General features: G+C 43.7%; 1 protein-coding gene across 1 annotated transcript in view; it reads right to left on the bottom strand.

Annotated features, from left to right (window-relative positions):
- Nucleotides 1–20163, bottom strand: part of Slc1a3 (solute carrier family 1 member 3) — a 75210-nt gene extending 55047 nt beyond the window's left edge. The window contains exons 1-2 of the mRNA XM_055601050.1: nucleotides 20017–20163; nucleotides 18281–18565 (exon numbers count right to left, since the gene is read on the bottom strand). Of these exons, the coding sequence (XP_055457025.1) occupies nucleotides 18281–18461 (181 nt within the window). The 5' untranslated portion in view covers nucleotides 18462–18565; nucleotides 20017–20163. The remainder of the gene's footprint in view (nucleotides 1–18280; nucleotides 18566–20016) is intronic.
- Nucleotides 20164–22110: the final 1947 nt, after the last annotated feature.

Below are 22110 nucleotides of genomic sequence, written 5' to 3'. Positions count from 1 at the left end.
ACTGGGAGCAAAAGCCGCCTGCATTGGTTCTATCCCTTCAATAAAAAGGAAGTAACTGACGTTCTTTCCCCGAGCTCCTACTCTACGCCAGGCTTCGTTGTCAGAACTTCTACTGTTAGCAATTTAATTCTCACAGCAAGCCCAGGAAGCAGACGCTATTTCACCAGTTTACTGGTGGAGAAAACTGATCACAGCCAATGCAAAATTTGCCCAAAGTCTATATATATTCAGGTGACAGAGCCAGGACTTAAGCCCATGGTGTTTCTACTCAGATCTCATGTTTTCCCCCGTCTCTAACCCTCCCAGACCCTCATGACAAACACTGTTAGCGGTTCAAAGTGAGTTTACTTCTAGAGTGTTCTGGTACATAATTTCATATGTGGGCTGTATGCAACTGACAAGGTCCCTTCATTCTTCCAACTGCCAAATAGAAGCTGAACAGTACGCAGGAAGGACAGCCGGGGAAGCCCAGTCTCACGTGATAGTCTATGTGTCTCCTTCCAGTCACGGAACTGGTCCTGCTGGGCGGTATACAGTGCAGCCTGGACTTTTAGAGTGTGCCTCGGTTTCTTTATGGGTTTGTATTCAAAGCAAGAGGTTCAGTTTGGCATTTTCACACATATTATCACTTCCTTTACTGCCTGCTCTGAGCCCCCAGCCCGGCTCCAGCCATTCCGTTTCCCTCAGGTGTCACCGCCTTCTGCTTTCGTATACATGTATTCCATGCCCTCTCCTCTTCTCTCCCAACCCTGAAGAGCTCTTCCTTCCTATCCTAATCCCTTTTCTAGTTTCATGACTTCTAGACTCACACTGTAAAACACACACACACACACACACACACACACACACACACACACACGCGCGCACACTTCAATTTCACATATTAAGAAAAAACATGGATTTGTCTTTCTGAATCTGGCTTATTGCACTTAACATAATAATTTAATTTCCATGCATTTTTCTGAAAACAATTTCTTCTTTACAAATGGATATAATCACATTGTGTATATGTACTATATTTTCATTATTCGTCTGCTGCTGATGGATAGTGCAACAAATATGAATGTACAGTTATCTCTGTGATATGGAGCCTTTTAAAAAAAATCTCGTTTTGAAAACCCTCCTCTTGCTCCTCCTCCAGCACTGGGGATTGAACTAGGGCCTCACTGCATGTGAGGTGTGTACTGTGAGCTACACCCTTAGCCCTACCGTCTGAATCTAAAGCTTTTCTTTGTGGTGAGAACAGCAGGGGTGAAGCAGCATTCATCTGCAAGGAAACAGCTCCAGGATTAATTCTAGGAGGAGCAAAGTTGCATGGGGTGGATGGAAGCAGACAGTCGCCTTTCGAAGCCCTTTTGTCCTGGATTATGTTTTGTGTTTACTATCCCTGTTTTGACAAGTAAGTCATCTCCAGCCTTGGGAAAGAGTAACTTTTATGGGGGGGGGGGAGATAGTTATTAAGGCCTCATTTTGTGTTAACAGTAGTCTTTAGCCCTCATCACAACTTTACTAAGCAGATATTATCATGTCTATTTTAAAAATTAATAAACGGATGCTAAGAATCCAGTTAACTTGCCTGAGCTTAAAAGCCGGTAGGTGGCTGTCCTGAAAATCTCCAAACACAAGCCAAAGTTTTTTCTCCTATACATTGGTAAAAGCCTCTCCAACACAAATGCATCTTTGTAGCCTGGGTCTGAGGGTAGTTTTCAGACAAACTTATCCTCCAGGTTCTTGGCATCATGCTCACAGCCCGTAATGTCAGCTAGCCCAGAGATGCAATAGGGGCACCCAGCACACTAAAACACTGATCTTCTCACCTGCCTCACCTCATTTTTCTCTTTCATTCTTTCTTTTTAAGACCAGTGTTGTTAGGTAGCTCAGAACTCACTATGTGGCCAAGGCTGGCCCTGAACTTGTGATCCTCATGTCTCAGCCTCCCAAGTGCTAAGATCATAGGCATGTGCCACTATGTTTACCATACCAAATCCTCCTCTTAAGGAGTAGTTTAAGTAATGAAATGATTTTATTAAATGAAAATTAAGCCTGCCTTACACATGGTATGTACTCACTTATAAGTGGATATTAGCCATCAAGAACAGGATAGCCATGCTATAATCTACAGACCCAGAGAAGTTAAGTAACAAGGAGGGCCCAAGGGGTAGGGAGACTCATGAATCTCGCTGTGAGGGGGAAACAGAATAGACATAGCACGTGGGTATAGGGAGGGGACTGGGTAACTGGTGGTAAAGGGAACAGGAAGGATGAGGTCCAGGAAGGATAGAGGGAGAGAGTACTGGGAGAAACAAGTGAAACTGGGTGAGGAGGAGGGAGCTAGAAACCTGGGACAAGCTGGGATGAGCAAGAAACCAAGGGCAATGGAAACTCCCAGGAATCCATGAGGGCCACCCTAGCTAAAACTCCTAGCCATGGGGGATAATGAGCCTGAACTGGCCATCTCCTGTAACCATGCAAGACTTCCAACGAAGGGATTGGGACACCAGCCACAATATCTTTGGCTTCAATTTGTTCCATTTACAAGATGTTCCAGGGTAAAGGTGGCACAGAAACTGTGGAAGCGTCCAACCAATGACTGGTCCAGTTTGAGACCCATACCATGAGAGGGAGTCCATCTCTGACACTGCCTTGGAGGACCAGGGCCCAGAGCTGGATAACGCAGACCTTATGATATTCTGCTATACTCATAGACTGGTGTTTAACTCAATTATCATCAGAGAGGCTTCACCTGGCAAGTGATGGAAACAGATGCAGAGACCCACAACCAAACATTAGATGGAGCTTGGAGAATCCTGTGGAAGAGGGGAACAAAGATTGTAGGAGCCAGAGAGGTCAAGGACACTGCAAGAAAATCCACAGAATGAACTAACCTGGGTCCTAGGGGCTCACAGAGACTGACCTGCCAACCAAGGAGCCTTAATGCGACTGACCCTAGGCCCTCTGCACAGAACGTATGTTACAGTTGTGTAGCTTGGTCTTCTCGTGGGACTCCTAACAGTGGGAGGAGGATCTGTCTCCGACTCTGTTGCCAGACGTTGGGGGGCCTTTCCTATGAGTTGCCTTGTCTATCCTTGATGGAAAAGGAGGTTCCCAGTCTTACTGCAACTTGATATGCCATGGCTGGTTGATATCCTTGGGAGGCCTGGCCTTTTCTGAAGAGAAATAGAGGAAGAGTGGATGGTCAGAATGGGGAAGAGGAGCAATGGGAGGGACTGGAAGGAGAGGAGGGAGGGGAAACTGCAATAGGGGTGAAAGAAAGAAGAAAGGAAGAAAGGAAGAAAGGAAGAAAGGAAGAAAGGAAGAAAGAAAGAAAGAAAGAAAGAAAGAAAGAAAGAAAGAAAGAAAGAAAGGAAGGAAGGAAGGAAGGAAGGAAGAAAGGAGGAAAGAAAGAAAGGAAGAAAGGAAAAAAAGAAAGAAGAAATATAGAAAGCCTGTCTTTATTTTCCTTCTTCCATTGTGCTTTTTAATCACTAGGAAACATTACAAGTGGGAGGGACATTGAGTGAAAAAAAGTTTCAGAGTTCACAGTATTTTTTCATTTTCTTCCCTTTTATTAAAAATAGATTATTTTCTCACACAATATATAGTGATAAAACTTTTTGTTCCTCTACTTCCCACTTTCCCTCCCTTCCAGATCCACACTTCTTTTCTGTCTCTCATTAGAAAACAAAAACAAACAAACAAAAAAGGCTTCTAAGAGCTAACAACCAAAAATGACAAAATAAAATAAGATAAAACAAAAATCATCACATTGAAGCTGGACCAGGTAGCCAACAGAAGAAAGAATCCCAAGAGCTAGCACAAAAATCAGAGACCCACTCATCTGTACACGCAGGATCCCCATAAAAATTCTAAGCCGAAAGCTATAATATACACGCAAAGAACCTGGAAAAGATCCATGTAGTCCCTGTGCTTGTGGCTTCAGTCTCTGGGAGCTCATATGTGCCTGGATTAGTTGATTCAGAGGCCTTGTTCTCCTGATGTCCTCCATGCTCTTATACTCTTTCAAAGTTCACAGACTTAACAAAAGCAAATCATCAGATTGGTGATGAGGCCTCACAAATACTGTTGAGGCCAGAACTATTATTATAGACATCTCAAAGAACAAGAGATACTGAGAAGTCAGGTCAAGTCCCAACACCACACACCTGGTAAACAGTGGCACTTCAGTGGGATTAGACAGGGTCAAGCTGCCTGCCTGAAGCCCTCAGTGACCAGATGAAGGGGCCATGGCACCCAGGCTGTCCATTGCACGGCTTCAACCTCTCACTGTACTGCCCTCGGCCTCTCAAAAGTCACACTGCTGATTTAAGGAGCCTACATTATCTCACCGTATTTGGCCAGCTTTTCGTTCTCTTTCAAAACAGAGCACTTACAAATAAATGGACTGTTTAGATTAACTAGTTCTAACTAAGTGGGAGAAAGGTGCTGATGGCTTTACTTAAGGAAGCTTCCCCCAAGTTAAGTGAATAAACAAAAGGCATTTTCTTGTGTGTGTGTGTGTGTGTGTGTGTGTGTGTGTGTGTGTGTGCGCGCGCACGCGCACGCATGCAGTTAAGGTTTTCTGATTATTTTTATCCCAGCAATAAAAAAAAAAGCCCACACTTCTGACACAGGTTTCTGAGAGCCCTCATCACTCTGCCCTTCTTACCAGTGAGAGGCACAAAGGTGAGATCTTTTCTTTGGTCCAGCAGCAGAGTCCCTGAGAAACTGATTTCTGTCAGTGGATACTTATGTAGACACTGGCTGATGGTCCCAGAGCCAACACAAAGCTTTATGGTGGCCGCCAGAATGTCAGTGCAAAAGGACAGATCTTTATTGTTGGCTAGTCTGTAAAAATGACCACAAAGGTCAGAGAACTCTGTTAAGAGCCAAAACACACTTAGCCAACTTTGGAGCTCTGTGACATGTCAACATGGATGTCATCACGTTCACGGCTCAGTCTGCAATCATCCAGTATTCTTGCTTACAGTTTTTTTTTTTTTTTTTTTTAAAGAAGTCTGGAATCTAGGCAGTGTCTTAACTGAGATGTTTAAGGTGGTGAAAACCCACTGTGTGGCTGGATCCCAAAAACAGTGAGGTATTTTTCCTTAAATATTGGCTCTTATGAAAAGGTCAGATAGGGATTCCGTCAGGTGTTCAGCATTTCCCCCCAGAGCGCACACAAGCACTTCCTTGGAAGATTGATAGCTTCTCACTTTCTAAACCAAGACAAAATAGGCTTGCTTTTCAAGGCTAAAAAAAAAAATGCACAATGAGTTAAAAGTGTGTTAAGAACTTGCTCATATGTCAACTGACAAAATCAAGGAAAACACAAAAATGACAAGAAATAAGAGTGAGAGGATGAGACACAGTTAAAGTAAGATTTGGATCAAATCATTGCATTTAGCTTTTGGTGAACGCTGGTGTTTGGAATAGCAACATTTTGCTAAAGTTCTTGCGTTGAATGGACTAAAGCCTTCTAGCGTCATTCTTCACAGTGTGATATGCTTCAAGGTAAGGGACTAAGCAGGACAGGCGGAGTGAGACCGCCCAAGGGAAACCAGCATTGCTGGATTTTGTTGCTTAGAAACAAGTCTCAAGTCCTGGGCGGTTACATATTGTAGTCAGGGTCTCCCGAACCTGCAGAAGTCTGTAGGCCTCCTTGTTACACACATGGCTTCTAGTGTGTAAGATCACTCCCAGAGAATGCTTTACAGATGGCAATGCTCTACTGAAGGTGAGTGAAGGATGCTGGGATGCTAGACCCAGCCTTGTCTTTACCTTCCTCCATGACTGTGGACATGCCCTTAACCTCCTCTAAGCTTTGATATATATATAATATACATACACCCACATATATACAGACATATATGTATCATCTATCTATCTATCTATCTATCTATCTATCTATCTATCTATCTAAATGAAGGCTTCAGCTATGAACACTTCTCTTTGCCTAGACTGCGGGAGTAAGTAGCCTTCCAATTGGTTTTCCTACTTCTACTTAGCTTCCCTAATAACACGATGCCCAGAGGGACCACTTTAACATCTGAAGTAGGATGTCACGGATGCCTCCTTCTGGGGCATGAGAGCCAGTGGACCTACGTCTCCACAGCACTGAGAAGTCGCCACCCAGCACACCCCCCCCCTTGCTCTGCTTTCACTTTTGCCCCTCATCGCCCTCCCATCACTTTACGCTCTTTGTGAGGAAGTTTAGAAAGGTGGAGAATTATGGGGATGTGGGAAGAGACAATTCCCTCATCTTGGAGTCTGGCTGAAGCCCCCAAGAACAAAGTTAAGAAGTGAGAATTCCAGCACAATTAGCATTTACTGAAGGCCCTTCTCCCTTTACTAGGCTACAAACCCACAATCTTGCAAAAATCTCACCAAAAATTCCTTGTACAGAAAAGGACATTCCCTAAATCCCTTGTGCAAATCTAGTGGCTCCTGGCTTTACTCTATCAGGTTATATTCCTGCCTAAGGCACCCCTAGCTGCCCTATAATCTCACTCCTCAAACAGAGAAGGAAGAGGTTCTTAGCAACCCTTTAAGATGTCACTTGAAAACCACCAAAACAGAATGGCTGACGTCAAAACATGTGATGCTGACTGTCCCTTAAGAAATTCCATATCCGCTGGGCAGGGGTGGCACATGCCTTTAGTCCCAGCACTTGGGAGACAGAGGCAGGCAAATCTCTGTGTGATCAAGGCCAGGCTGGTCTACAGAGTCTCAGGATACCCAGGGGCACACAGAGAAACCGTCTCCCAAAACCCCAAAATAAATAAATAAAACAATAAAAGTTAATATCCATGCCTGAGTACCCTACTTTGTGTTTACAAGTCTATTATAAACTACAGCGTCTCTTTGGGAAGCCTGCTCCGTGCTACCGTGTGCGTTCTTTCTCTGACAACTTTCTGTGCTAAATGAACTGCAGGTCTGCTTCATGCTGACTCATCCCTTTCATGCCGAAGCCAAGGAGTCTCAGGTTGAACCTGAGTTGAGGTCCTCCAAAATTAGGTGAACTCTTCAAATGTTTACTGGCGACAGTGTGGAACTGTGCCTCTCTCCGTGGCTGACATTGCTGAGCTCCTCTGCCTTTTAATACACTGTCCCCAGATAGTCACAGACTCTATCTCCTTTATTCATCAACTCCAGAAGTTATGACATCTTCTATGCTTAAGTTTTTAGGTTCCCAAGTGAAGACTGATTCAGATCAGAGCCCTAATTCTCTTGCATAATAGGTTTTTTAGGCAGGTAGAGAACAAGCATAGTTCTGTAGAAAGATCAGGAATTCAGTGATGAGGTTTTAGGGGGCCTGAACCAGCAAGTTAGGCTACAAGAACACTTTTACAAATGATTTAATCCCCACATGAAATCTGCAGGATCTGTCATTTCTCCCCGATGAGACAGGCAGTGGAAGAATAAACCATCTGTGTTGTAGTGAGCAAAATGAGCTTTCAACCTGTTTCCCTGGAAGTCTTCACGTCATAGACTCTCACCGGAGTTCTTTTATTTATTTATTTTTAACCTGCAAAATAGGGACAGATTGTAACAGGTGGTATCTAAGATCCTTTTGATTTTTAAGATTCTCAGCTAAATAATCTGAGTTTAAAAGAACCATGCAAGCCCAAGCATTATAAATCTTAGATGTTTCACCTTAATTCATCTTATTTATTCTAATGAACTCTAAGCTCTTTCATATGCATTCAAAAATGCTTCATCAATGACTACTAGTTAAGTTTATTTTTTTTAATTTTACACGTAGAGGTTTTTTGCCTGCATGTATGTGTATGTACCGCTTGAGTGTCTGGTGTCCGTGGAGGGCAGAGGAGGGCATCAGATCTCTTGGAACTGGAGGCACAGAGGGTTGTGAGCTGCCTTGAAGGCACTGGGAATTGAAATCAGGTCCTCTACAAAAGCCGTGAGTGCTCCTAACCACTGGGCAATCTCTTTAGTCCTCTATGACAGTTTTTAATAGCAAGAATGCAACAAATGATGATTTGAGGAGTCAAATAAATATTTCTATTCCAGGATTTGTCTCTCAGTTTGGTGAAGTCATAAGCCAGGCTCAGGCCAACCTGGTGAATCTGGTGGGCATAAGTTTTCATTAGCCTGTCTTTACAAACAGGCCAAGGGCATGATGGTGAATTTACCTAGCCAAGAGTTTTGCTGGGCCCTTGTTCCTGGTCTTTTGTTTCTATTCAAACTTTCCAGCATTTCCTGGTAAGAGCTTCTTTGGGTTGAAGACTACCTCTGGCTTTCCCAGACAGCCTTCAGAGACTGGGGCTCTGGCCTGGGTCACTCTTTTGTCCTTTGGTATTTCCTGTTGCCGAGGTGGGAAATACCTGCTCCTGCCTTGCTCCACTCTCAGTGCTCAGAGGAAGCAGCTCAGGGTGACTGATGGATGACCAGAGCACAGACACCGGTGTGCATGGGGAACTGAGAGCAATGGCAGACCCTTTCAGCTCTGAGAAAAGCCAGGATCTCTCCTAATAAAAGCATACTAACAACTCCATGTGAGGTTGGCGTTAGTGTCCAGGCGTCCCACTAGCCGGCCTTTCGGGGTCCTAGCAACTTCTTATGTCATCAGCTGCTGCCTCTGCCAGGTGCCATAGGATAATAGGACCCTGCCCACCTCCCCAACTCTCTCAGTCCCTCTCCACCTCCCTCATGGTTCTGTGACTGTCTGTCTGCCTGCCTGTCTACATGGCCAATCATCTATCTGCCTCTACCCTTCCTCCTGTAGGACCTAACTTCTCTCCCCTTCTCTTTCCCCCAAATAAACTTCCTTTATAACAGATATGTTGCGTGGCATAACCATTATTATAACATTTGGGGTGCAGCTCTCTGTGACTGGAAGCACATGCCTGACTCTGGGTTCAGCTTCTGAACTGCTAAACTGAAGGAGAGGTTTAAGGCAGAAAGATTGAAAACCTAAAAACCCTGCTCCATCCCTTTTGGTTTGATGTGAAGGTTGTAGATGGTAAAGGATAAGAAAGTGCTTTGAAAGTTGAATGACTCATACATACAAAAAAAAAAAAAAAAAAAAGCTCTGGGCATTTCAACTGAGGTAAATCCAAATTTTGGAAGAAGACAGAATATTAGAATTTGCTTAATTCTAGCCCCCAAATTGTGTTTTCTTTATAAAGGTTTCTTTACTTTCTTTCACTTACCTGGCCAACAGACACACACCCTAAAGCTCATCCCTTCTTAAATCTGGCAGTGATAGAAACAAACAACTTAAAAACCAAAACATATAATTTAGAGAAGCAAATTGCTATAACCTTTATGGGACAGAAATTATATATACTTATCAAAACTCCTTCAGACACACCAATTTTATTTCTAAGGATATAACCCACAGATCTATTTTACCAGAATAAAATAATAGTAGACGATTTATCCAATACAATATTATCCAGCACACTGTTTTTACAATGATATATAAAGGCTAAAACGATCCAAATGTCCATCAACCAGGAATTGCTTAAATAAGTTATGGTATCGACAGACACTGTAGATTAGAGATAATGAGGAGCTTCTATGTATCAATAAGAAATAACATCCAACATATAGGAGGAAATAAAGGCAGAAAGTTGTTATACCGTGCTATTATTTGTGTACAAGCGGAAAAAAAAAAACCTACCCCAGAATTATAAAAATAAGCATATTCTTGTTTTTATGTTCACTCAATAAAGACATAAATGACTAAGCCACCAAAACTTCCAACTTGAAAAAAAAAAACTTATTGAATTTGTTTTCTACATTATCGTTTCATTTCTTCTAAAAAGTTGCTTTTTCATTCTGAGTTCGTTCCTCCTAAGTTCTGCTTTAAGCGGCTTCCTTGAAGACTTAGCTTAGTCTGAAGAGTGGAGAGAAAAGCCTATAATTATCACTTGTAAGTGGACCTCTCTGACCAACAGCTCTGGCAATGGGAACGAATCTAGAACAACTCAGAATTCAGTTGTCGTTGCTGGCTCATGTGCCTTAGAGGTACCCCACATCCCAGCTGAAAACACAGTACCTCCCCCAGCAAAAGTGGGATACTCTCCACCACGCAAAACCTCATGGAGAGCACTGGAGCTGTGGAACTAGTAACGTAGCAGGAGTTTTAGTGAATAAAGTAGCAGTACTTTTTTTGTTTGTTTGTTTCATCTTCCTTAAGCTCAAAATGAAAGTCCAGGAGAGCAAAGATGAATCAACAACAACAAAAATGTTAGCTTTGGTCACCGGCCATCTCCTAGAAGACTCACAAGTTCCGTCTTGATGCCTTTACTGTCCTGTTCATCAACAAGAACAAAGGCAACACTGGTCACAGGCTGTTTCTTAGTAAACTGCAGTCTTGATGCCTTTCTTTCACGTCAATAAGCTGAGAGCAGCAGCAAGCTCCTCAAACACAGGACCCCCTGGGCTTTTCCTTCTTGCTATGCTGATGGGTTTAAGGGATGCAAGAAGAACAACCCAGGGCCACACTTTCTGAATGAGAAGGGCGAGAACTGCCCATCTCTACCCTCATTAGGGATAATTGAGCCTCTCCTTACAAGCCTCTCTCACTAACACAGCCCTGTGCTTTCTCTGGGAAGGGCCAGTCAGTGGCCTGGAAGCTCAAGGCGAACCCAAGAAGTCTCTTGGGGAGAAAGAAAGAGGAGTTGCTTCTCTAGAGACAAGAGCTCAGCCTTGAAACTCAAAACTTGATTGTGCTTCTCAATGCGCTGCTTCTAACTTTATTTTCAGGTCTTTGATACGCTACACAAGAAGAGAGGGCGTGCCTTCCCCTCTCTGCCTCAACCTGTCCATGGTGTATCTTTCCTCATCTAATCTTCCTTATTTGGCCATTATATTCTTCTCTCTCTTTTTTTCATCAAAACTCCTTGAGTATCTCTTTTTTTTATTCTTTAGGATGTGAATAGTTCTTTACAATATTTAACCTTTTCAGAACTTTAAGAACTAAAAATTAAATATTTACCATATGTGGCTTTCTAGTCTCCAACGGTTTACTTACACGAAGGGAAGACATTTTTGCTGCATAAATCTGAGTGACTTCACGTACTTCCTTGGCCTGAGCAATCACCTTTGAAGAGCACACCTTTTGATTAGTCATAGATATGGGACTGCTCTTGGCCTCGGAAATAAGCCCGGGGTAATTCTGATAGCTTTATACCTTGATATAAAAACTCATAATTCTTGTATTTAATGAGTATAATGGCTAAACTTGGTGCCCTGAAATGCTTTGTGTGTTTCCTCATCTCCTGGCAATGACACGGCATTACAGCTGCCAGAACAAATACCTGATGAATGATAGCATCGCACTGCTCTATAAATACAGTTCACTCTCACACCTGGAATGTACAACTTGGCGAAGAGGGTGCCTCCCCCACACAACATGAACTCTTTACAATCTTGTTTATATGCGTTCAAAACCAAAGACTCCCTATGTTCCATCACTGATCCTTGGCCAGTGAGCAGACGTGGCTTTTGCAGTGTGCTCTTCCTATGTCCTTAAACCCTGGTGAGGAAACACTCATCATCAGACACATGGCCAGATACATGATGACCCTGGAAGAGTCACAAGGAGACAAGGCTTTTTTCATTGGAGAAACTGGCTGAAGGGAGTAGGAGATCATCAAGCCCAGGAAAAGGGTCCTGCTGAGGTCTGTGTTAGCATGGAAATAAACATACATGGAAATATTCCATACATCCTGATAATTTAGAGAAAGGTGAGATGCTTCAAATATTGTAATGTAGAGGTTGGAAGCGGACATTAGTTCAAACTTAAGTGACAAGAAGATATGAGGCCAAGAGACTGATATTCAATCATCAAGTAAGTGTGTGGAGGGCAGGGGCTGTAACCAGGACATTAAGGTTCCCTGTGCTTCTGAGCTGCATTCCAGATAGCTGCAGAACCAGGCAGTGGGTGGGCTGGCTGTGGCTTGCACTGCTACAGAGAGCAGGCACTTCATAAACTGTAACTTTGTGAAGATGGAAGGAGTTGTTACTGTACGTAATTGTTCTGAGCAATTTGATCACTCAATTAGAAATGGCTTGCTCGGTTTTCTCTGTGTCTGAATTGACAGTGAGGAAAACAGAGCAACGTAAAACCCAGAGATAATCTATGAGCATCAAGTCTTCAGTCAGCTTCAAAGCAACCTGACCAGCACTCTTGGGAAGCAACTCCCCTCCCATCAGGAGCTCCTTCCACTGGGCTAGTCTGTGCTCTGATGATGGCTGCCTGGAGATTTGGCCTGGTTCTGCTCAAGAGGCCATGGCGGAAAGGGTCAGAAAATGGCTGTTTCACTCTCTTGCTTTCATTTCTGCCTCTCAAACTCTCTTTACAACTATCAAGTCTCTTCCTACAACTCTCTTGGTTCTCTTCTCCAGCCAAGGAAACACAAGCTCCATCTCTTGAGCCTAAAACAGGTTAAGTCTCTTCTTTCATCGTCATGCTTTATTCCCCTAAATCCCTGGCTCTGGTTTTTCTAGCCCATGAGATCCACCAAATCAGCACATAATATGGCTCTCTGCCATGGCAACAAGTAAGAGCTTTGCATTTCCTGTGGAGGCACTTTGGTCAAGCACAGAGTGAAATTCTTTAAGGTTTCATGGCTTACATGAGGCAGAACTTGGCTATAGAACCAGGCAGAGTTTTTGTGTGTAAAGAAACAGATTTGGATGCAGAAACTGGCTGTAAACTTAGATAGTCCAGTTCCAGAAGCTAGCACTGGTGCAAAGGTGGCTCCCTGAAAGGCTTTAGTTGGCATGTAAGGCAGCTATTTACCCCTGTCAGCCCTGATAGCCTTCTGCAGTTCTGCTTCTGAGTGTGTGGGGGTGTGTGGAGAGGGGGTACAGACACTCAGTTCTTACCCCCAATCCTTCCGTTACTTCTCCAGAGGAAGAACTAGAAATCAATGGCTTCCTTTCCTCCAAGTCTCCTGGCCAGAAGCCTCTGATGGATGGCAGCACAGATGGCTCTAAAGATGCCAGGGGACGGCTTGCCAGGCTTATCATTCCTCCCAGCTTTCTGAAGTTTTGCTCTCCTCTTCCAGAAAAGTTGAAGAAACCATGGTACCTAAAACCTGTCTACTACTCTCTGGATTCCTGTTGGTCAGCCTGTGTGGAGATGCCTACTGCCAGGGGCTTCAGGAGGCAGACTGACAGCAACATGGGTGTCAAACGGTGCCTACTCCACAACAAAAGCAGGAGACCAGTGTGGTCTCACTTAGCAGTCTCCTCAGTCTGCCAGAGGATAGTAAACCATATTACAGCCACGTGGCTTAACTTACTTGGCTAACCCAGCCAGCTGGAGCGGTACAAGTGTCTGAGGCTCAGGCTATATGACAGCATTTCTGAGCGATGACTCCTTTCAGGCATGAAGGACTGAGCGTGTGCAGGATGACGGCCTGATACACTAATAACTTGCTCATGATCCAAAGCCATCCCTATCCTCTACAGCGTGGTAGGAGTGTGGCCTGAGTTTATGGCAGTGAGCCCCTTCCACTGTCTAGTAGGTGCATTCGCCCTCAGACTCAACGGGTGCCCAAACAGCACGTTACTGGAACACACTCTGATTCTTGGGTCTTTCTCCTGTATCCTAATTCTTGTATTCAACCACTTGGCTATATGAGAATCGGGCCACCATCCTCTTTCATTTAGCCATCAAGTCTCACAAGCACCCTTTGTAATGATCTCAGTCTCTGCTTCTCATTTCTCACAATGGAGGACTCAGTGTAGGCCTTGAGGTAGCTGACAGCAAAGCGAGGATAAACAACTCCTGGCACTGGCATACAAATGGTGTGCATAACGGTCTGAAGCTGGAGCTAGAGTGGGATCAGTGTGTGCGTGTGCGTGCGTGTGCGTGTGTGCGTGTGTGTGTGTGTGTGAGATCCTCACGGGCTCTCTCTCACTCTGGTTCTTGGGTCCAAAGGGTCTTGCATCCTGAATTTTCTGTGTCACTGTGTCTGCCTAGAATCCTCCTCAGTATGCATCAACACTGGAAGTGTGTCTGTGTTTTAGTTTCCTCATCTACAAAACAAGTGTAGTAAAGGTGCTTCCCTCTCTGGTTGTTGTGAGGTTTAAGCAAAGTTAATACAGAGACCTGAGCGGCACCCAACGCGAGGGTGGCTGCCATTGTTAGCCGAATGTAACTGTGACAAAAGATGAGGAAACCAAGCCTCAGAGAGACTAAATACTTCGTCTAGAATCGCACCGATATAGAATAATACAACTAATGTAGGGGTCCAGGTATATTCTTTATCAAGCCTAAACTCAGTTATTATTAATATGGTACATTTAGGGCCCTCAAACCAATGAAAAAATAGGAACCTCTGGGGTACTATCAGACAAAGAGGCATCTACTACAACAAAATGTGTATATTATTTGATATAAAGGTTCAGATTATAAACTTCTCTTATTACAAACTTTGGCTCTTGTATATTTCCTTTCCATCTTGCTTTTTCATCCATCTCTCCCAGTAAACTACCTGAGATCAGGGAAACTCATTGCAAAGCACAGAACCAAATACACAACCTTCAGTAATTGTTAAATTGGTAAATAACATTGAATTTTTGTATATGTACTTTAAAAGAGGAAAGATACACTTGATAGTGTATAATGAGATAGAAATTTCAAACTATACAGAAACTTAACCAGAGGAAAGTAATTTCCCTTCTGCCGAACTCTCCGGACACCCATCTTCTGTTCCAAGAGGCATCCACAATGGCCAATTTCTTGAGATGTTATTGAATTACACTGAATTTTTGTCTACTTAAGTTTACTGCCAAAAGAAGTTAGAGAATTGGAGGAGATAATTTACTAAAATGTAGTCAATATATTTTACTTTCTGAAAAGTCAATTTCTCTCAAACTCAGGTAACGGCTACAAAAAACACCAACTTTCTGTGTGTGTACCAGCAGTAAGACTGAGAGCAAATGAAGGTGCCACCTGTGCTGGCGTTCTCAGGGGAAACTTTGTGATCTGACTAGTACTATGTTCCAATTCCCATCCCTTGCAGTTGATCCCATGGCCTGTGTGTTGATTTGTTGTGAAAACACATTCTCTTGACAGGGGTACATTCTGTGTCTTCAATAACACAAAGAATTTTCCCTTTCTTTTAGCAAGATATGAGGTCACTCTAGCATAATTAACCATGGTTGGGAATGAGAAAGGACTTTCTAGAGAAAGGCAAATAGCCACTCTTCTTCCTGGTGTGCTGTTTATCAAATGTCTGCAGTAACAAGGAAGATACCTGCTTTCTAAGGCTTTCCTCTCTAACTCTTCCAAAGAGAATTGGAGCTTGCTGCTGTCTTCTATCACGCTGCCAACTTTCCCTAGTTACATATGAGCTTTTGTCATAGCACAACATGCTCACACCTTGCCATGGCTTAGAAATGGCAAACAACTGCACGTGTTTAAACTTGAAAAGGAAGTGATGCTGAAATAACTACAATTCTCTGCTCTATTCTGGAGTCATGGGTTCACATGTTTCTTATCCCTTACCCACAGTATTTCTGTCTAGTTTCCATTTTAACATTAAATGCATATTCATCTTATTTGGAAAAACAAAATGAATCGGATAAACTTTTAAGCACCTTCTTTTCCTGAGTGCTGACAATGCCTAAGAATTTGGAAACTAATATCTATGTTTCTCCATCAGATTTGGGGGAAATAATTTCTTCTCCTCTTGCTGGCATCTGTCTTCCCCCATTTGTGTTCAAATAAAGAACTGATGTCCAGACATATCCCTTCTCCATTATTTTGTTAAGGGCTAATGTAGGCATGGCCTCTAATGACAAGTGGAGCCTTTGTTGCGGCTAGGCCTTCAGTGGAAGATACCAACAGATAACAAAAGACATCTTCCTTTTTCTCCTAAATCTGTTTGCTTAGAAGTTGTCTGTTTGCTATTCAGGACCTTTGGTGTAAACTCGGTGGTCTCTCTGACTGTCAATGAGCTTTTTTGTGTGTGTTTCTTTGTCAGTGCCTTCTTCTTACTGCTTCTAACTCCTCAGTTTCCATCAGTAAAGCCAACCATGAGGGCATCCAGCCAATTTATCTACTTCAGCTCCGCCAACTTTGACTGCAGTTCTCACAAATTTGAGGAAAGGCCCCACTGGGCTAAGAAGTAAGAGCCCTAGAAAAAAACGGACCTTTAATTCCTGGCAGTTTCTTCTTGTTAGGAACGATGCTGTTCCTCTGTATTTAGCAACTTCCTTCTCTATTAATCTGACTTCTGCTCAATGCTCTACTCCTTCCCATTCTCCTATTCTTTAGTGGAAATATTTCTGTCTTACAGATTGAACTTTGGGTGTTTAGAATACCATTTTGAATAGGCAGTTCTGTCTCTTTTCCTAACATACTGTACTCCATACATATTGCAAGGCAAGTGGGTATTAATTAAATGGGTGTGAGGAATGAGACTTAATTGTAGAAGAATGATCATTTTTTCCCCCTTGAGTTTAACTTCATCAGTTAAATGGTAGAGTGTTTATGTTGTACGGCTGCCTCTAGCAGAGCTGCCTCCCTGGCCTCCACCCCACATGGAATTTCCCCTCTTAGCATCTCTCAGACAAGATGGTAGTCAGCATAAATGAGGGCAAGATGGCTCTTCTGCCAGGAGAACAGTGTCTGTCACTAGATGACTTCGCTTCTCTTCTCTTCTCCAGCATCCTGACTTTGGGCAGGCCGCTCCATCTCTTTGTGACTAGTGTCTTCCATAAAAGGAGGGTGTCTATGGTATCACACCCTCCACCACAGGTGAGAGCATGCAAACCCTACCCTGGAAGGTATCTGGACTGTCTTCAATAAAGACTAGCAAAAGCATATGTCAAAACTTATCTCTCGGTTTAACAACGACTGTGATTCAGAGCATAAAATGAGGCAAGAACACTGCCATTTGCATTGGCTCCCAGGAAAAGGACAGTATTAAAACTCTTCTTCCTGGAACGGATTCAAAGCTGGGAGCCTACTGAACAAAGCTATTATTTCTCTGGCTCAATCAGGACATGTTACCTTTGAGTGTTTTTTCAATGAATTGGAAGCTCATTAAGCAACCACTACTAAAAAGGGCCAACCGTGTTAAAATGGGAGAAATTTGAGGTCTATGGCAAACTTTTCTCTCCTGCTGTCTTCCTCTTTGTTGGACATTCATAAAATCAACTCACTCCACAGTTATACAACTTTCTTAATATTTTATGAAGTAATTGTTATTATTTTGGTTTTTTGAGATAGGGTTTCTCTGTGTAGCCTTGGCTGTTCTGGACTCACTTTTTAGACTTTGCTGGCCTTGAACTCACAGCAATCCACCTGCCTCTGCCTCCCTGAGTGCTGGGATTAAAGGTGTGCAACACCACAGCCAGCTTAATTCTTTAAAATGTGTGGATATCTCAGCTAATTATAAAGCAGTGATTCAAACGTAACATGAACACCTTTTGGTGACAAATTGGAGGAAATCTATCTTAGGACTTGGTATTAGTTTACATATCTCCAGTCTAAGGATGTCTACACTGCTTGATCAAAAATTTCAAATATTTAGTTTTTTCGTCATCATTTTAAGGTAAGGTTTGTGTTGCCTATAAGTAATAAAGTAAAACTTCAAATGGCTATAAACCAAGCAAATAAGAGTTTATTAATACAGATTGCTGACAAGCGTGCTAAATTAGTAAGGGACTGGAATATTTAAAAAATGACGCAGCAAGCTATGGAAGGCTCTGTGAGGCAACGAATGAAAGAGACCTGTGTTAGCGTTTTCCCAGTTTACCTTCAAGTCACCGCCTGAGAGTGTGCAAACACAGGCTAGGTTTAACTTCCATTTTTAAGCAACGATATTCAGCATCAAGTCAGCCCCAGCTAGGATACGATTATTATCAGATGCCCACGATTCATCTTGGGTACAGTAGTAACTGCATAAATCAATTTTAAGTAAAAGTGGCATTGTATAATACTGATAATATTTTGGCTACGTCTGGCCTGCCTAATGACTCAGTTATCATTCTTTTTATCTTCACATGACATGAGAAGGCATTTGATTTATTTCTTTTCACACCACCAGTGGATGCGTAAAACACTCGCTAACAATTCTTTCACATGTTTAGCATAGATGGTTCCCAACAATACTTTTTTGTTTGTTTGTTTCAGGGAAGGGGGAAAAACCTTTTCAAATGCAGAGGAGACCCTGAACTATCAGTTTGAATACCTACAATCAGCCTATCTGATAACAGTCCCGGGCGTGCAACTGCCCCGCAGAAACAGGATACAGGCTTTTGTAATTTCAGTTTTGGTCAAGTGACTCACCCACAATGACGGCGGAGACCGTGAGCAGCACGAAAGCATTCCGAACCAGGTAACTCTTAACGTCCTCCTTGGTGAGGTTCTGTACTTTCTTCTTGGCCAGGAGCGTGCGCTTGCGGACTCCTTGCTGGAACCTTTCCATCCTGCCTCCCATCCTGGGCTCTTCTCCATTGCTCTTTGTCATGTTTTATCTTTCTAGGAATATCACACACGTCCTTGTACTTCAGGGTCTCAAAATTGTCCCCAGAAAGTGAAATCTCCTCTTCTCTTCGGTGTTAGAGAATACAACTAGAATGCAACAGAAAGGGACAAAAGTTACAGCCTCCTGGCCTGAGAAATCAGTGTTGGCTCATGTCACTGAAGGCACCAGAACTAGAAGACTGAAGAGCTACAGTATCAGCCCAGATTGTGTGGCTTTTACAGGACTACGTAAAAAATGGACATGCAATCAGAATAGATGAGCAAAAGCCGTGTTCCGATTTCCAGCTTGCTCTTCCCCTCGATGAGTAAGGGGTTCTTCTATTCTCAGAGCTCAGCCAAGTGCCTGGAACAACCCACACACTCAATAAATGGCCAGCTGAACTAAACAGACAGAAAATGCCACTCGATAACGCATGTCTTGTACCGGGCGAAGACATAACTATGTCAACAGAAAAGACTGAGATAACTGAGATACTGGCATGTAGCCACTGACGTGAATCGAGTCACTGCTTTATTTATTTATTTCGCTACGAAAGAAACATGAGCCGATTAACGTGTCAATACTGTCATAAAAAGAACACAAGTGCCCAGGCGTCGATAGAAACGCATTTGAGGCTTTTACGGGGTGACTTTTTCCGGTGAAATAAGCACCCTGCCCCAGGCACCTCTATAAATTATCTGAAATCATAATCCCTTTTCATATCATTAGACGGAGGAGCATAAAGCAACGTTTGTGCTTATGGCAAACCCGCGAGCCACACGAGGCTTCCTGAGGAAACCATCACTGCCTCCGTACTTTGAATTTAGGATTTCTGGAACGGACGAGGAGAGAATTCAGTTTTCATTCCAAACATTACAGCGTGTGGTTTCTGGTTTCTTTAAAGCGCTCTTAGGTTATCCGGAGAGCCACGACCGAACCATTTGCCTTGCTGGAAATCACGGGCTTCCAGCTGCGGCCGTACCCGATTCCTAATCCCTAGCCACGGCGGAGAAGAGCCGCGCCTGCGGACGTGTGTCTCTGGCACAGCCAGAGCCAGCGTGTGCGTCTGTGGGGGAGGTCGCTGCAAGCCAGGCGCTCTCAGGCTCTCGGCAAATCCAAGAGTGAAAAAAAAAAAAAAAAAAAAAAAAAGACTTAACAGTTTGGCTTTTCAGTAAAGCTGCAGGTTGAGGTCATGGGTAGTAGGACCCGCAATGTGTTTAAGATTTTACACTAGATTAAAAGCTTAGAGGGTGGGGAAGAACGGGAGAAAGGACAATCCAGATTTTTTTTTTTTTTTTAACTAGCAGTTTGGATGTCCTTAACCCGTCAGTTCGCCTTAAAGCACGCCAGCTCAACCTTGATTTTATTCTCGATCTCAGATCTCCGTCCACCCCCGAGTCCACCTGGAAGGGCTGAGAGGGATAGTTAGCACACGCTGGCGGCGCTCGGTCCTAACAGGACCTTACCTACCAACATGGCTAGCTTTCCTCGGCCGCTCGGCGCTCCGAAAAGCGGCTCGCCGACCTGAGTTCCGCGGGGCGCAGGCGGCCGCGCTTACCTTTCCCGGCTCCGCGACCGGCGGAAGGCACCCCAGGCGACGCGGAGGCGCACTCCCCAGCAGGTAGCTCCGAGTAGCAGCTCAGCGAGCGGCCGGGCAGGCTAGCCTGACAACATGCATGTGCTCTGAAACCGCCACTTACTATCAAGCAACTTAAGAAAAGAGGCGGAGCCTGCGCAGGAGAAAGGGGGAGTGGGAAAATGAAAACAGCCGGGGGAGGAGGGGGAGCCCGAGCGCTCCGGAATATTGATTAAACTTGGCACGCCAGAAGCATGCACTAAGGCTTTGTTTTGCTCCTTAGACCACTTTCACTTTTATTAGAAATGCAAGATCAGGGCCTGGAAGAATGGAAAAACTAAAGCGCGCACACACTTGGAAGTCCCGACTAGAACGTTTGGGAGACTTCTCCAAGGCCACGTTTAATTACCTCACTTTATTTCAGATTTTCTCCCCTCCAGGGGACGTCAGAGGGTGTTCGTTTGCCTGTTCATATAACTGTTGTGACACCCACACACACCCCAAACACACACACACACACACACACACACACACACACACACACACACACACACGAGCGCGCGCGCGCATACGCACTCCTTTAGCACTGGGGACATAACTGAAATTTCTTGGAAGGATCCTGAATACAATAAAGTGTAGAGAGGAGAATGGTTACTGCCACCCTGCCCTCTCAACTTGTATAAAGTTATTCAAAACACAAGGTGAGACACGCCCCTGCTTTAGCAGTTTAAAACTCTGATCTAACAAATCTAATTGAGCTCTAGCTGCCTGCTCTGCCGACCGAAAAGGTAAGAAACACCGAAAGACCAGGATCGCTGCCAAACTATAAAGTAAACGGCGTCCTAAGACCAGATTGCAGATGCACACTCGTGATTTCCAAAGGTAAGTTGCTGTTCAACTGCTTAGGCTTTTAAAAATTAATTTATTTTTTATTGATTACAGTTTATTCACTTTGTATCCCCTCCCTTTAGCCCTCTCTCTAATCCCCTCCCAAACCCACCCTCCCTTCCTTAACCCCTCCCATGCCCCTCCCCTAGTCCACTGACAGGGAAGGTCCTCCTCCCCTTCCATCTGACCCTAGCCTATCAGGTCTCATCAGGACTGGCTGCATTGTCTTCCTCTGTGGGCTTAGGTTTTAAAAGATGCTGAATGTTTCCATCCTCATTTTCAGGAGTTAGAAAGTTCTCTTGGTTTTTGAGGCTAAAATTAGTACTTTCCTGGCTATTTTTCTTTTTCTTTTTTTTCCCCTGTTTTTGGTGGTTTTGTTTGTTTGTTTGTTTGTTTGTTTTTTTGGGTATTCGAGACAGGGTTTCTCTATGTAGCGTTGGCTGTCCTGGAACTCACTCCGTAGACCAGGCTGGCCTCGAACTAAAAAAATCCACCTGCCTCTGCCTCCCAAGTGCTGGGATTAAAGGCGTGCAACACCACATGGCTTTGCCTATTTCTTAAAAGGAAAATGAACTGCAGAAATAGACAACCTACAAATTGAAAATGACTTGGGGGTGACTTATCCCTCCTTCTCCAAATTTAAAAACTTGTTGAGGTGAAAGAAAACGGCTCATTCGGAACCTGAACTCAGACCCAAGATCGCAGCCAGTACTCCCATCTGCTCCTTCACTAAGCTCCCCACCCAAAGTCTGCTCAGTTTTTGTGTCTGGCATCCAACACCACAGTATGTATTTTTGTTCCTCATTAGCAAATCCAGGGAGATAGATATATATATATATATATATATATATATATATATATATATATGTTCCCTGCCAGCCTTAATCGTTCGTGTATGTACTTTGGAGGAGCTACTGGTTGGAAAGCGATGGTGAACTGTATGAGTGCCCGGCATGACAAATTAGCAGCACATTATAAGAGCTTCCTAATTTGACACCGCTTTAATAATGTAATGGAAATTCGGGCTCTTGTCAGACTCAGCCCTTGGTGATCTTTTCTTTCCTCTGGTTCCTCAGATCCCTTAACAGTCACAACCCGTAGTTTAAGGGTGAACTACAGGCTGCCTTGCCCTATGTCCTTCATTTTAAGATCATGTCTGGGCTTCTCAACTAAATGATAAGTGCTTTG

This window comes from Psammomys obesus, unplaced genomic scaffold (genome assembly GCF_907164565.1).
Source record: "Psammomys obesus unplaced genomic scaffold, mPsaObe1.curated_primary_1811, whole genome shotgun sequence".
In the NCBI taxonomy this organism is placed as follows: domain Eukaryota; kingdom Metazoa; phylum Chordata; class Mammalia; order Rodentia; family Muridae; genus Psammomys; species Psammomys obesus.
Note: the sequence above shows the minus strand (reverse complement) of the source record. Positions and strands in the feature narration are given on the sequence as shown.